General features: G+C 36.7%; 2 protein-coding genes across 2 annotated transcripts; both read left to right on the forward strand.

Moving 5' to 3' along the window:
- Positions 1-4211: 4211 nt before the first annotated feature.
- Positions 4212-6668, forward strand: LOC146132979 (TLC domain-containing protein 2-like). Its single transcript, XM_083396959.1, has 2 exons — positions 4212-4294; positions 4948-6668. The coding sequence occupies exon 2, from the start codon at positions 4989-4991 to the stop codon at positions 5718-5720; it is 732 nt and encodes a 243-aa protein (XP_083253085.1). The 5' UTR covers positions 4212-4294; positions 4948-4988; the 3' UTR covers positions 5721-6668.
- Positions 6669-9724: 3056 nt separating this feature from the next.
- LOC146132980 (uncharacterized) lies at positions 9725-10426 on the forward strand. The gene has a single exon (XM_083397615.1). It carries the CDS (start codon positions 9725-9727, stop codon positions 10424-10426), a length of 702 nt encoding a protein of 233 aa, XP_083253741.1.
- Positions 10427-17382: the final 6956 nt, after the last annotated feature.

Raw genomic sequence — 17382 nt, forward strand, 5'->3', positions numbered from 1 at the left:
TTTATAAGCCTTTAGATATGTGTATTTTTATGTTTATCATTAATACATTAGGCAAACCATAATATAATCAATTCTTTGACGTATAATGTCACTCTAAAAAACACGTACTACGATATGTCATGGATTCTACAGTGAAAGCTAATATTGTATAACGTTGTAACCCTACTATGATTTAGCTCGTTTTAAGGGAATAGTTGCGCAATTCTATAAGATTAAGAGTCAACTTTGTATCTCATGCGGCCCTTTGTAACAAACTTGCCCATTTTGGTTTAAATGTTTAAAAAACGATTTTCAATTGAAAAATTATTTTGTCAAATTTAATGTCACAATAATATGTCAATTGCAGTCTTTGGGATTTTAGGAAAACAGTGCGCACAAACGTTTCACGTATTTTTCGCAGCTGCAGTCTGGGGTAGTAGTTTCTACTGCTCTGTTGTGAAATGATCTTTGGTTGGCTGCATTATCTTGAAACTGATGCCTGGCCGCCCTAAACAGACACCGCGTAACGCAATATAATTACTGTTTATTGTCGCGTACAAACTGCAGTGATGTGGTTCTAGTGTTACGTGTTTATCAACACTTAAACACCCAAATTAATTAATTGCCATAAGCCAAATCTTAGAGTTCGTTAAGTTATCTTACGAATTTTTAAATAGGGCTTTAGATTACGCGTTTCAGCTTTCGTTTGCCAAATATGTTCTTCAGTTAAATCGAATTTTTTTTTTTTTTTTTTTTTTTTGCGTTTTTTGTCAGAGGGATGTGATTGCTAAAAAGGGTTGCAATGTCCCCATTTAAATATCATCTATATACCGTTTATGATTGTACTAACTTAATGGCGACAAATTGCTCGGCATTAACCTGCATCGAACACTGAGTTTCATCAACAAGCCAACGGCCTCGTAAGGTTTATTGTCATTTAAAAAGCTCACTCCTGTCGTATTTAACACGTCCTAACTTGGTTAACGAGCTAACGTGCACTTAGAAATTGACAAAATTTTTATTTTTTTGTGAAAAATTGTAGCCTAATAACTTCTTACAGTTCGTCTGTTAATTAACTGTTCTTTTTACAGCGTTCTTAAAAAACAAATTTTTCATAAAAGTGAAGATGGGTAGACTTTTTAGCATGCAATGTTCATTTCAACTTGAGTAGTTTTAAGAGTCGCATAGAGTGAATTAAGGTTTGATGGGTTGTTCTGCGACCACGACAGAGTAGCCTACGCCAGATAGCAGGTTGTTGCGGGCCATACGCAGTGCTCCATATATCGCTAAAGCAGATTTTTTGGTAAATAATTAATGGACTTACATATGAAGAGTATTTGGTTTGGGTAACCGCCTTTCGATTCAAAATAATGCAAGATATGTTGGGTAGGCAAAATTTAGTTTTGTATACGGTAGGCCTGCCGTACCTAAACTTTGAACGGGAGTTTAAAAATGCTATACCGTCGAATTCGCAAAGATTTTATCATGACAAATTATTGTACCTCGACTATTCTAGGAATTTATTTGTCAGCACTTTAAATTAGCTACTTTACAAGCTTCGTTATTATATGTTTGGCAAAGTATTAGAGTCTATGCGTATTAGTTCTAAAACGCTTTCAATAGAAAAAGTGACAACCGTCAATTTTGGCTCACTGTATCCAATGATTGTGAAGCCCTAAAGCAGGGGTTCTTAAACTTTTTTTACCGCGGACCCGTAAAAATTTTTTTTGCCTTGCATGGACCCCGGTAGACAAGAAATGCTCCAAAATGATGTCATAAATTGACGTCACAATACAAATAGACTTCATGACTCTGTTATTTCGGTCCGAAAAATGTGAAAGTTAAATAGAGTCTAACTATACATTCAGTGCAAAACGGTTAAATTTTGAATTAAAGTGTTTTCTTTTAAAAATTCATTACTTTAAGTATACACTAGTTCTTTAATTAGGCCTTCATGGACCCCCTAATATCAGTTCACGGACCCCCAAGGGGTCCATGGACCCCAGTTTAAGAACCCCTGCCCTAAAGGTTTCAAGTTAAGTCTTAGGCTATATCGTCAAAACAAACACGTCACAGCAAAGGTAACGCTGGATTTTTGAGATCAGATTTAGCAAAAAAACGCCTCACCCTCATCACTTCTCAAAAATCGATAGATCAAGCATATCAGAGATTCAGATGAGCTGATACTTATCAGACCTACACACGTGAAAGTACAAATGATTATAAATTTTCAAGCTTGCTCGCCTTTTAGGGCTCTCCCGAAAGAATCGACTTTTCTCCGTACAAAATCATAGGTGCTTCGGATGACTAACCCTTTGGCTGTTAATGACCAATTTAAACAATAAAAAGCGCACCATTTCAACCCAAATAAAAAGCGCACCATTGAATTTATGTTAACATCATTTGCTTACTAAATTTCAATATAACAATTAATGGGCATATCAAAGCCTTATGTGATTTTACTTGTACGTAAGGCAACAATGACCGTCAACATTAGGCAGAAATGGAGAACATACCAACATAAAAATCGAAAATTTGAGCTTCTCTACCCCTTGACTGTGCAGCCTCTTTTCTTGTAGCCTCTCCTGAGGTTATATAACTTGCGCAAACAAATCGTATACCAGCCAAAAGCAAACACTGTTGTATAACTTATTTGTCTCGGTTATATAATAATTTGGGCAATATTTAAGGATTGTACAAACGATTTAGCGCTTTTGAGAAGTGTTACGTGTATATGTTTTAGGAAGACTGAAGAATAGTAGGCTATAGTCAGCTAATATGATAAGTTTGCCTTTGTTTTTAGGTTTAAGACTTGTATAGCCCTGAAAAATCTTTATTTGTATATAGCCAAAATCGTTAAGGCATTACAGAAAAGGTAAGACATTCTCACGAAAATGTATTAATTAATAGCCTAATGGATAAAGGCTTAATGTTATTCTTACTTCTAAACCAGAGTTAGGATACTATATTACAGGGGTAGCCGCAGAAGACATTTTGCCCATTTTGTGTGGCTTTTGCGTAGGGCTACATAGTGCATTTCGTTTTTTTAATATAGTAACGTTGGAGAGGCAATAAAATTACCAGAGGGGCTGTTTTCGATTAGTATATTGTCGATATTGCCTAAAAATGCCAAATATTTTCGGTCCTAGGCCTACTTCGGTTTTATCACTTTTTGCAGAATCAAGTAAATAGATCACATCAAGCATCGACAGCGTGATGGCATTTAAGCCACAAATCACCAATTGTAAATAATATTTCGCGTTACTGTAGCCTTTTATTGTAAGTTTTCAACTTTTTAGCCCCTCGAATATTGTAAGCCTGATTCTTAAAAACATAGTTTATGACAGGTTCTGGTTAGGTCTCAGGTTACTTAAATATTCGGTTTTACCGGTTCGGCTTTTTAAAATTTAACATACTGTTCAAATTCGATTGGGAAAGAAAATTAAACAAAGATTCGGTTTCTATATTCAGTTCGACTCCGTACATTTTTCTCAAACAAAATTATGGATCCACCAGTGCGCGTTATAACCTGTATAAATACATTTCTCCCTATAATTACATAAAAACTTGGAATTAGTCGTTAGAGGGTAATAGTAAATTACCTTGATTGGATTGATTTTGATGTTTTTTTTTGTTTTACGGATTTCTCTTTTGTGTAAAATATACTATGCTCGATCACAATTGAGGCATCATGCTAATTTTAACATTTAGGGGATTTCCCTAACTCGATGTCCGTAGTTTTCCTTTTAAATATTATATTATGATGATTTTTCATATAAAACAAGAAATTTAGGGATGTAAATCAGTTCTCATAAACATTTTCAACGTTATAAATGAACATTAAATTCGTTTTATTAGTTATGTTTGCCATATTAATCTAAACACGTTGTAAAAGTTTTAAAATTAACATAATGATAAAAGTGTCACAGTTGAATAACCACTACAAAATCAGTTTTTCAATCAAAAATTGTATAAAAAGTTGTTCTGAGTATGATTTGCGCTGTCACTGTTTTGCAACTCTGCTTACTTCTTAGGTTTGCCAGTGAGGAGAATTATTCAAAGGAATAGGCCATTTGCCCGGCGACCCGATAATATATACTTGACCCACCCTGGCTAAAATGCAACCCTAACCCAAATTATGTGCGTTTAATTACTGATTATTTGAAGGGTAATACTAATTTACGGAATGATGAAAAGTCAAACATTAATGTATTAGGGTGCAATGTGTCAACTAAGCAGTTATCGCAAGATTTCAAACTGGAAATATTGTGAAAGAAGATCTCATTAAATGAATGACTCTATCTGAGAAAACAAGGTCAAGATGTAATGACTAAACTGAAGAAAGAATTTGCTAAGCTAGGGATAGACAAGCAAAATATTGTATCGATACTAATGTAGCCCGCAGCATGATAAGGAAACATATGGATTTGTCTGCTTCAACTGAAACAGGAGTTGAAGCGCAGCTTTTTAAGCTTCAACTGCATCATACATCAAGATGCCCTTTGCATAATCCCTGATCTCTTAAAAAAGTTATAACCGTTGTAACAGGCTGATTTTCCCATAAAGTGACCCCTAAGTTTTGTCAAACCCCTTTTTATAAAGCTATTTGGGCGCTGGTCTAGAATCCTACCACAGTTCTAAAATCAACGCACAAAATTTGAGTTAGGATGCAGGTTAGCGTTTGGGTGTGGGTGGGTCAAGTATTATTATATTCCTAATTTAATAATAATACTTGACCCACCTTAACCCAAACGCTAACCTGTACCCTAACCCAAATGGTGTTTCGTTGTGGTAGGATTCTAGACCAGCGCCGCTATTTGTCATAAATCTTCGTGTGATTCAGAGACACACTCATTTGAATATAACTATGCCATGCATGTGCAATTTCTGTTTTTATAGCTTAACAAACATTGATTGCTAATCTGTTTAAAAAAGCTTTTTTATTTATCAATTGTTTTTGCTTTTTAGGGTGTTGAATATTTGTTGTATTCTATCAACAACAAAGCAAAATGCTTGCTGCACTGCTTTCTTGTATGTTGTTTATGATATACAACTACTTTCTTGAGCAATATGCAGCTGTTCCAATACCTGTTGCAGAAAGGAAAAGTCAAATTCGCTGGTTTAACATTGTCATATCATTGACACATTCAATATTATCAAGTATTGGCTGCGTGTTTTGTTTTTACATGGAACCAAATTTAACAATGAACATTGTCAGTGGATATTCGATGCAAGCATACCTGGTTTCAAGTTTCTCTCTTGGTTACTTTATTCACGATATTTTCCATGCATTAAAGTACCAAAAGCTTTCAACATCGTGGGAAATTTTGCTTCATCACACAGTTGTTATTCTTTGTTTTGGAATTTCAGTGGTATCTTGCAAGTTTCTAGGATATGTTATTGTTGCTTTGCTATGTGAAATTAATTCAATATTTTTGCACACACGAATGCTTATGAAAATGTCAGGAATTTTGCCTACAAGTGTCATTTACCGGGTTATAAGCCTAATTAATATTGCCACTTATATAATCTTTCGGATGTGTACTTTGACTTGGATGACGCATTGGCTTGTGCTCCATCGAGCAGCTGTACAACCTTTTATACACACTGTTGGTGTAATTGGAATGATGGTTGCCACTATAATTAATATCATTTTATTTGCCAGAATTCTATTTAAAGATTATCAAATACATGTTGGAATACCAGCTCTTGATTTACATAATTCTGCAAAAAAACTGTAACATTTCCTGATTGATTCTGTATTACTGAAATACTACTATTTAGTGTTGTTTTATATTGCCTATTTTATACTCAAATTCACATAATGGTCTATCATGCAGCAACAAGCGTGTTGCGTTTACTACTTATGAGTGCCCAGGTAATATAGGATAATATTAAGAATTTTTTTTAAAGATAATTTTAAATTTCTACATTATTATCAACTAATCTAACAAACTGAGAATCATTTATGAAATCAAACAGTGTCTTCTTTTAATATTGCTTTTCACATTTTGGTAAAACTGCACAAATTTGGACTATGCAAAAATGATTTTTACACAATGTGAAGTAGTTTTTTTCATTTTATGCATATTTCTTGATATTATTTGACATTGAAAATTTTATTATGCAACATGCATGTTTCCATAACTTACTGACTTGTTAATAGCAGTAACAGTTTCCATCTATGTTTCGACTGATATACAAATTTTTAATCTTTTATTTGATGTATGGAACCAATGCATCTTATTTCTTATATTTGTTTATTGTTGCGATGTAATGTTTCTCCAAAAGTTACCCTACACTGTTTGATTACCAACGTTTTGGTTGGAATTAAGACGTATGTTGGTGCTTTTGTGTGGTAGTGTTACACAGAATTAATGTGGCAAACTCTTTTTATTTTTAATATTAAAAAATTTATCAAAAAGTGTCCTTCGTATTTATGTTTATGATTGTAAATTAAAAAATTAATAAATAAATGACCATAATGGTTAATAATATTTAACTTATTAAAGATTGACCATAATGGATAATAATATTGACATGGGTTCTAAGTAAGGTCTGTTGCTTTGAATAAAATTACTGTATAGTATAATATCGCCACAATAAAAACAGTTTGCCAACTCCACCCTTTTCGTTGGTTCTTATTCTGTATTTTTAAAATATCTTACATTGTGTGTTTATTTATTTACATAACAATAAAGTGAATGTAAAACCCTTTTGTGCTAACTTAGTCTTATAATAAATGAAGCTAAAAGTAAGGGTGCACATTCCCTAGTTTAAAAACAAAAAATACAATGAACAAACTGTGTGTAGCTTTGTTGTTAGGATGAAGACTCTAAAATACAGCGTCCTCTAGCGATACCGGTACGTGATACGGTGCACATAGTGCGCAAAATATGCACTTCTTTAGATTCAAATTTTCAAAGTTGCGTAAAACAAGTCATTCTGAATAAATAACAGAGCCTACTGATTTTGCTGTAATCTAATATCTACAAATGGCTTAGTTTGTCCGCCAGGCACCCACTATCGAGCGTTGCAATGGACATATGGAGCAAAAAGGCCTCGGATATCGTGACTATTTTTGTGAAAGTAAGAAAGAGCAATAATCGAGCGTCGTCGCAATTCTCTAAAATGGCCATGGCAAGTTTAACTTTAGAACGATTACGAGTAGTGTCCCCTCTAAAGCAGAAGTGGACAATATAATTCTAGTTTTATAAATTGACGAATTTGAGCAAAATGTGACTAATTTGGATTATATTTACCCAAAATGCTGGATTTATATTTACCAAACAACATTCTTAGTCTCGCAGTTGTAGAGATGCCAGCGTCTGTATTTGTTATTTACTGTGTTCGTTTTGCGTATGCTAAAAGTCTGCTAAAGTCGTTCTGACATATTTCCTTTTCACTGCATCCTGCTCGGTAACTGGCAAGTTTCAATACCAACGCATTCGTTTTTCCTGGACGTTAGCCGTATCCGAATTGTACTGCAACCAGTCAACAAATGCATGCCTTACTTGACAGACGCGTTTTACTGCGCTCTAAGCTATTTTATTAAGATGAGCGAGCTATGTTGAATTATTTGAATGTAGGCTACAATAAATTTAAAGCGACATGACAGTGCGCTCTTTGGTTTGATTAAGTGGAGTTCAGATATATGTGGCCATGTCTCCCCTGTTGAAATGTTCACAGTCGAAACCAAAGAATTTGAATTAAAACTTTTGGTCGAAATGACTCCTAGGTGAATTGTACAGATTAAAAAGCCAAAAAGTATAAAAAAAAAAAATACAGAAATACTTTTCGAATATTTATTCTGATTAGAAGAAAATGTGATTTAAACTAAATTGATTGTGAATAACTAAATGTAATTCTAGTTGAAATTCTATTTTTCAAGAACCGTTTCACTTTTCCCGTTCAGATTCGGTTCTGGTTTCGGTTCGGAGCAATTCAAAAGTTTCGGCTTAGCTCTGGTTCGACTTTATTTTCAAATTTGTTTATATAAAGTTCCGATCTTGACAAATGTGGAGAAAAATAATAGAATTACCACTCGTATTTAATTTACTTACCGTATTAAAAAACAAGCAAAACACTCTCCAAAACAATTTTCTGTTTCGCAAAAATATGCAAATTTATTAAGGTTATGGCTCTGTAGACGAGAGCCGACGGCTGCCTGAATCCCTTACAATTTCTTAATCTGACTCCAAAGGAAAAGGCCGCTAAAATACCTGTCCTTAACTTCTTGAACTCTAGGCAAAATCAATCCACTCAGTAGATTCACAAATCTTAGAAACAACGATAAAAAAAGTCAAATACATATAAGCTCCAGAAACTCCCTACTATCGTCGAACTTGTGCGCAAATGAAATCGAGTGTTATAAGACTGGGAGAATTGGTGCACGCGAAGCGCGAAAAATTTGCGTATTTGACAAAACTTATTGAGATGACTGCGTTTTATAAGCGTAGAATATTTGCAGAAACCATGCGTGCCTAAAATGAGGGGTTGCAAACTACACAATCGCCAAATTACAAAAATTTCATCGCGTAAAAACTAGGGCTGGGGTGCCACCGTAAAATAGCATTAGCTCCGGCTCCAGCTCCGGAGCCATCAGGCAATAATTAAATGGCTCAAAATTCCACAAAATAATAAGAAATGGCTCCGGCTCCGGCTCCAGCTCCACAAAAATAATAACAATGGCTCCGGCTCCGGCTCTGGCTCCAGAGAAAATGCTTAGCTCCGGGCTCCGGGCTCCGGGCTCCAGCTACGGCTCCCCAGCCCTGGTAAAACTGGTTTATCACCGGAAAAATGTAATTATACTCAAACAATTGCAGTACGCTTACTGTCCGTTGGTCACTTAGAGTTCTTTGATTCAACTCTTAACGGTGCGCATGCAATAATTAATTCAGCATTGCTTCACGGCCACCACAATAAGCCCGTTTATATGCACGTTTAAGCCGGATTCGAATCTCATTCGTTAATTCATTCTCTCTCGTTTTGGCGCTGGAATGAATTAAGTTCTCTCGTTTCTTAATCGGTCAAAATGAGTTGTTTTCAATCCGTTCGCCGCTTAATCTGTTTGTTTCGCAGACGGCCGGAATTGTTTGATATTGTAGAATGACCTGCTGCTTTAACGAAGTAAACATCACGCCACTTTTGGAGAATTATGACATAACACGAACGGCTAGTCGTAAACGAAACAACGAGTTTAGCGCATAAGGAAAGAACATTACATACAATCGTTAGAATCAGATACTAATTTGTGACCGAGGCGCTGGTATAGAATCCACAACATAAAACATTATTTTGGTTGGGATGCGGGTTTGGGTAGGTTAAATAGTAATAGTTGGCCCACCCTCACCCAAATATTGTACTTTGCTTTAATAATTGTCTCAACGCTGTGGTAGGATTCTAGGCCAGCGCCAAATACAGTTTTCATTAATGTTTGGTACATCTTATCACCTTCTTTTGTCCACTTTGCCTTGTATATAGCGTTGGCCAGCACAAGCAAGCTTAACTTTCTTGCACATACATTCTGTGTGCCAGGTAAACTGAAGCACAATACATTCAAAAACGTACTTAATCAGCAAACCTAACTCTAGTAATTCTTGTGTTATTTTCAATTTTAGGTTAATAAAAACAACCATGGTTCTGGCGGCGTTACGTTGACGACATATTTGCCGTCATTGCTAAAGATCAGGTGGAACTATTCCTGCACCATCTTAACCAGGCGCAGCAAGGTATTCCATTCACCATGGAAATGCAACAGGCAAACCTCCTTTCATTTTTAGATGTCCAAGTCACAAGGACTAATGACGGTGCTTTATGTTCAAGAGTGTACCACAAGCCAACAAGTACCGGCAGGTATCTTAATTTTCGTTCGCATCACCCTATTTACCAAAAGAGAGGTGTCGTGCGATCACTTGAGGACCAGGCCCGACGCCTATGTTCTAACAGCTTTGAGCGCGAGGTAGAACTTAAAAAGGTACACGAAGCCCTGAAGTCCAACGGTTACCCAAACTCGATGCTCTACGGCCGACCGTATTCTGTTTCTACGCAGGTTAATAGTTTTGTAAAAAAAGATGGGTTTGTTACGCTGCCCTACATACCAAAACTAACCGATGTGTTAGGACGTATGTTGGGAGACTTAGGTATAGCGGTTGGTGTGCAGCCTGCCAATACTCTCCGAAAGCTTCTGAGTCACCCCAAATATCCCATCAGTTCCTTTGACCAACGAGGTGTGGTATATTCGATCCCCTGTGCGGATTGTAATTCGGTTTATATCGGCGAGACCGGAAGGTCATTCAAGACTCGCCGAAGAGAACACCAAAGGGATGTGGTAAACAACGACCATGCTGTTTCCCGAAGCCATCAAATTGATTTTGGTGCCGCTTCAATAAGCACGAGAATCAGACTACAGGAAAAGATTATTTTTGGAATCGTGGAACATCCATAAGAAGGATAACACCATTAACATTAAAACTGACGTGATGCTTTCTGCATGCTACAAGCACCTGCTGAAGGACTAGAGGCAATCGCTACTTATTTTCTTATCGTTTCGTTGCTCGCATTTATTTCTGCTTTTTTTCCTTTTGTGCTTTCCATTTATTGTACAAGCGTTCAGTGTCATTCACCCTGACGAAGGCGGCTTGTATAGGTTGCCGAAACGTTGATTTAGAAATAAAATTACCAGAGGAGCTGTTTTTGATTTATAGGGCTAAGCATCTTCGAGGCTGTTCTTGCACATTATTCGATCCTGTGGCTGATAGGAGAGCTATCTGGCGTCTTCGGAGAGAAACCATTGGCTTTCGATTCTCTAGTTTATTGTGGGTCAACTTGCCCATGGAATTTTCTTCTGTCATCTTAGAGATTGTTACATCGCAGATCTCACTACACGAGCGCGATATAACGAAGCGGGGATTCAATCCGCTAGGACGTATAAAATAGAATGAATGCGAAACGTTGAAAGCGCACAATTCGGCGTTATATCACGCGTCAGTGAACAACGGTTACGTGTATAGTGACGTCCAACTAGGCAATATCGAGTCATATTGCAGTTAAATGCTACATACTCCTTATCAGAAGAGGCTTGCGTCCGGAGATTTTACCAGTATGATATTTTCCTAAATTTAGGATCCTGCTAGACCAGGGGTTCTTAACCTTTTTTATGTTTTACCTGTTTAAAAAAGATGAATCGTAGATTTACACCCAATATATAAAACTGTGCTCATTTATTAAAAAAAGTAAGTATTAAATTACATCAATATTTTGCGACGGCTGTCCTTGCTATTTTAGCAACAAGTTGTTCAATGTCTAATAAACTTTATCTTTGTCAGATAAAGTATAGTAGATAATAACTGGGCCAATGAAGCCGTCCCCAGTGACAAAACCGAGACAATCACATACATAACCAGCACTGAAATTTTAAAAGGTGTACTAAACCTTACAGTTATCGCTCATAATTATTAAAACACTTAAAACCCGCTATCTCTGAACTTTCTAGGCCTAAACTGCACAAAAAATAAACTCAAAACACACCGATACCTGCTCGCAGACACGTTACCTAAATCTATGCAGTGACTGTCAAAAAAGCTGATGAATTTAAACAGCAATCACGTAACAGTTAAGTTAAGTAGTTAAGTTAAGTACGATCATTGATGCAAGCAGAGCAGGCTAGAAAAACAACCAAACAACCATACGCCAATGGTTGCTCAATATGTTAGTACAAGCAACTTCATATTGAAGTGGCATATGAAAATATGAGTTTGCTTGTATTCATTCGAATTAGGGTTTTCTTTATTAAAAACGATAAAAATACTTAAACACTGAAAATGCCAGCTGACAATACACTGAAGAATATTCACAAAGATCTAAAAGAATTAAAAGCATCAATGGAAACATTGCAAACAATACAGTGTACAGTAGGTCAAATAAAAACGGAAACTACAGAAACAAACACGGAGGTGAAGAAGCTAAGAGAGGAACTTAAAGCAACAAGAGAAGAAATGGAAGTCTTAAATCATGAAAACGATAAACTAAAACAGGAAATTCACAGCACAAAATATAAACTGGACAAACTGGATCAATATGGACGCAGAGAGAATATCAGGATCTATGGTGTGCCGGAAAGCGAGAATGATGGAGATGACGACGGGGAACTGAAAACTGATAAATATTGCACAAGATTTCATCATTTCACCGAAGAAAAAGGATATACAACGAGCACATAGGCTTGGTAAAAAAATGAGATAAATCACGGCCGATTATAGCTCGATTTGTTTCATTTAAAAACAGACAAGAGTTCATAAAGCAAAAACGAGCCCTGGTAGCACAAAAGATATACATCAATGAGGACCTGACTTTCTCGTACTACCTAGAAAGCCTCTCTGCTGTTGAAGCTTGCGGCACTTTAAATGGAGCCATAACTGTGAAGGTTGAAGGGAGATGGCACAAAATAAATTCCCCTAAAGACCTGCTTCAAACAGGCCTCGAATTAGATTGGCTTCAAATTGCAAAAATTTATGAAGAAAAAGTGTAGTATGTCAATTTTTTGTGTTTTCACCTAATGTTTTTTTATAGTGTAAATATATATACCACAGAACAAATATAAATTTAAAATATTCAGAAGGAAAATATAGACGACTGTTTATATTATACTGAAAATTCGCTAAACTACGCCATAAAAAACACAAATAATTTATTTATACTGCATTTAAATGCCCGCAGTCTTGCAAAAAACAAACATCGAATAGATGAGCTATTAAACCTATTAATAAGAAAACCCAATATAATTCTGGTATCTGAAACAAAAATTGGTCAGGGAAATAGGGGTAGCTGCATAAAAAAATGTTACTATAGGAACAGTATACAGGCACCCTGGGGCAAATTTTGAAAAATTTGAAGAAACATTTACCTTAAATTGAAAAAACATACAAACAGAAAAAAGGGAATTTTATGTTTGGGGGTATCTTAACATAAACCTGTTAAATACAAAGGAGAGAAAAATAAATGCATACGTTAGCAACATTTTAAGTACGGGAACCAATATTTATATTAACAAACCTACACGATTCGACCAACATTCAAAAAATTCTTTACTTGACCACTTCTATTCCAATGCTATATTAAATCATATCACCCCAGGCATAATAGAATACCATATATCAGACCACCTACCAACATTTATAGTCATCCAAACATCCACTAAAATTAATAATATTTCTCAACTTAAAAGAGATTTATCCAAATTTAAAACTGATGAATATCTTGATGATCTAGAACAGGCCTTTGACAACATAAACTTTGAAGACAACTGTATAAACCAAAACTTTAACGCAAATTGATCGATTATAGTAACCCTAAGTAAACATGCACCACTTCGCCAAAGATCACGTAAAGAAAAAAAACTTGCAACCAAACCCTGGATTTCAAAAGCGATTCTTAAATCAATTAAAGCAAAAATAAAATGTTCCGCAAATGTTATAAAACAAATAACAACGAACAAATTAATATCCTTCAAAAGAAAAAAATATCCTTCAAAAACAGAAAAATAGTAAAACAGAAATACGTTCGCGCGATGCGCAAAGATTTTTTGGTTATACATATTACATTGTTTTCCATAAATTGCCTGGGGGATTCCGCCTGACAATGGTAAGCATTCCGCCATATTTAGCTCACTGAAACTGAAACACGGAATGCAAATTGAAGAATACTATCACTATGGAGAATGGATTAAATGATTGGAATAAATATTGTATGTTAATCATTCTGTTGCACAGAATATTTTCCATCTCTTGTTTTGGTAATTTGCTCACGAATCAAGCAGAATGCCCTTTCACTGTGTTATAAATAACTGAACCTTTTATTACTTACTACCTTGCCGTCTAGTTAAGGTTTATTTATCCCTGGAACACCGGCGTCAACCTTTTGTAAAAAGTGGGCCGCAAATTTGTTTTAATATTTTAGTGTGTCGCAAGCTAAACATTTTGTTCTTAACCTAATATTTATCAATAAGTTACCCTGTTAAGGTAGAAATTCTCTACGTTAGAATGCCGAGAATTTTATCGAGCTAGTCTCGATACCATCGCTTGTATCGGCTTCGATCCGATGTTATCCGACATCCCACAATTGGGGGTAAATGGTGAAAACATAAAAAAAATGAAACCGGAAGGGCCAATAATCACATAAATAGGATCAGTTCATATTAAACATGGTGTCAGGCTGGCTGGAAGTTTATATCTATATCGAAAAGGCTGGTCAAGGCAGGGCCTTGATTAACGGTGAATAAGACCTTCGGACGCATGACTGCTTTCCTGTGTTGATAATAACTTATGCGACAGAAGGCCGTGCACACTGCACATGCTTAAGGAAACACGAGTGTTGTAATGACCTTACCTAAGTGCACGTAATTAAGGCACTGCTTTCAAGTGACTTTACTGACTTAGGTCTTTATTTGAGCAACATGATTTGACATGACTTTAGTATTTTTGAAAAATGGCTTGACTTGGACTGAGGTCACTGTTGTATCAAATAACTTGGTTAATCAGGATTACAGGATACCTACTGTACAATATCTACCAAACTAGCGTTTTGTAACTACTTGCTGGCTGGGTTTATCCCTAACAGAGTTTACAGCCTCCCCGCCTATGTTTGGCAAAATCTGAACTGTCGCATGGTGGCCAACGTGCCACGTGTTAAGATATGGTGTGCCTTTGTACAAACATTAACTGCAACTACATCGTGAACGTGTTTAAGCCACAGCCCTCGCAACTTTCTTTCCAATGTAGATTTACCCTGGTGGAAACGTTATCATATAACATGGATACAGCCCAAGCAGCAGAGGTGGATAGATCCTCGTCAACTAGGCTGCTGATATCGGCCGTACTTTCTTCTATTATCTAAAGGACGTACGTGGACAGCTTCCACCCTGTCCACTGGAACACCGGCGTCAAGCCGGATCTGGCATTTGCGGCGACCGTCAGTGGCTTGCCACTTCGAAAGCTTTATCGCTGATCACTGCGGGCAACATTGAGACATCGGTCACGAGCAAGCGTGGCCCAAACAGAATCGGCAACTTCATAGCGGTGTCCCTTTTCCGTCAACGCAATTGTCTCGCAGTTGGTAAGGAATGTGACCTTCCAGTCATTACGTTTTCACGACTGAGTGTGGATCATAAGGAGGACCAATGGTGCTTATCATTTCTTGGGGGATTTAAACCTTTGGTAAACTGCCCTCAAACTTCTGAAGCTAGGTAAAGACACTGGTCGACCAGGGGAGGTGGCCTTGTTTTGCGCAATGTGCGCAAAAATGTGCACGCGAAAATGTGTAAGAAGGTGAGCACATTTTTAGTTAGAGTTGGAGTTTGGAGAAAGAGTCAGAATTGGAGAAACAGTGGGAGGAAGAGTCGGGAAAGAGTTAGTGGTTCTAAAGCAGCGGTTCCCAGTGTTCCCTTTAAGAAAATTTTCTACTGCGTAAATATTATTTTTAGTGCGCAGGATAATTTTATAGCTGCGCACGATAATTTTATAGCTGCGCAGGATGATTTTATAGTTGCGCAGGATAATTTTATACCTGCGCAGTAAAAAAATTCAAAGGTGACGTCATTAAACAATTTAGCCTAGGAAACATTCTGTTTTCCGTTTAACTGGTGCGGAAATATGTAACTTGAATTGAGTTTAAATAAAATTAAGGGTATCGCACGAAGCAGCCGGAAAATATTTTTTATTGCCTAAAACCTTCACTTTAAAAGGATATATGACGCCTTTGGCACACAATCAATAGACGGCGCGCATTACTCCAATATTGGCATTTATCTAACAGGATTTATAACTCTAAAGCAGGGGTCAGCAACCTTGCGTACGCAGTGTGCCAGATTATGAATAATGTCAAAATGTTAACAACTCGCGTGCCCAACAGTTTTCTATGTTTGGTTTCGCACTGGCAATCAGGGCTGCGGAGTTGGTTAAAAACAACCCGTGTCCGACTGGCCGAATTGAGATTTCATCGCGTCCCGAGTCCGACTCAGCCTCTGTATTTCACCAATTTACGTAACTAAAATAAGGTGGATATTCCGCAATCCACTCATAGGGTCATGGAAAATATGCTATTCCACCTTAACAATTTACAGTTTGCTGCCTAAATCAGTTTCGAAATTTGGTACTGCGCATGCCGCACACGTCGGACTCGGGTATTTTTACCTGATCTTACTCGATTCCCGAGTTCGACTCAGCAGCCCTGCTGTGATCTAATTTACGTATCTTTTTTGAAATATACTTCGATGCTTTTTAAGCCGATAGCCCGATACCTAGAAGTGTTAACTATCAGTTTTGCTTTTTATTGGTTTCTCAGTCGCACAAAAACACACGTGCTTACTTTTAATGTAGAACAGTGGTCCTCAACCTTTTTTGCTTACGCACCGGTAAAATATTAAAACAATTTTTGCGGACCGATGGACCTTCAAAAATTAAAATCAACACAATATGTAATTATCACAAAAGTATACAACTTAAAAGAAAATAACGAAAACTTCAATGTATGAGAAATTTGCTGCTGTCATATTTATATCACACGTGCTATACGAGGTTCTATTGAAGTTTTTCACATTCAACTGGTCTTAAAGTTTAAGACTACACTTGCAGCATTGTGACGTACGATAAAGTCCAAAGTGAACCATTAACTCTATGTTACGTCACAATGCTGCAAATTACGGAACTATATATAAGTTCTAAATTTGATGGACAAGCCTTCAACATCTTGCTTTTTGCAATTGAGATATAAATTTGTTCTAAATTTGGCGGACCGGCGGGAAAGTTGACGCGAACCGGCGGTTGAGAACCACTGAGAAATGCCCTGCTTTAACGTAATAATCGTTACGCCAAATTTTGGGCATTGTGACGTAATACGAACGGTTATTGGTAAACAACAAGTATAACGCCCACAAAAAATAATATTAAGTACAACACAGTTAAGACATTTATTTGTGACACGAACTGGCAGTGTTTGCAACCATTTAGTTAGCGCTAGTGTTAGTGATGTAATAGTAATGTTAATGATGTGGTAGTGATGTAATGCTTGCACTTTCTTAAGGTGATATGACGTGCGCGTTAAATCATTTGGCGTGCCATGCAAAATCATCTTGCGTGCCACAAGTGGCACGCATGCCAGGGGTTGCCGACCCCTGCTCTACAGCTATATGGCTGCACAGCAACTATACCTAAAAGGTTTCGCAAAAAAGTAATATAAGACATACGCGAGCCAGCAGAATTAACCACGCTGGTCTGGTTTATCGCATTAAATTCAACTCGAACTTCGTTTTTGCTTCATACAGTTGTGTGTCTTTGATTTTTGAGCAATTATTTATCCCATTCCTATTCCAATAATATACTAGGTTTTTGTTGTACGTTGTATTTCCAC

Source organism: Ascidiella aspersa, chromosome 9 (assembly GCF_963924565.1).
Source record: "Ascidiella aspersa chromosome 9, kaAscAspe10.2, whole genome shotgun sequence".
NCBI classification, from domain to species: Eukaryota; Metazoa; Chordata; class Ascidiacea; order Phlebobranchia; family Ascidiidae; genus Ascidiella; species Ascidiella aspersa.

Excerpts from the sequence above, each read along its gene's own strand:
- LOC146132979 (XM_083396959.1), top strand. The coding sequence starts at position 4,989 with ATGCTTGCTGCACTGCTTTCTTGTATGTTGTTTATGATATACAACTAC.
- LOC146132980 (XM_083397615.1), top strand. The coding sequence starts at position 9,725 with ATGGAAATGCAACAGGCAAACCTCCTTTCATTTTTAGATGTCCAAGTC.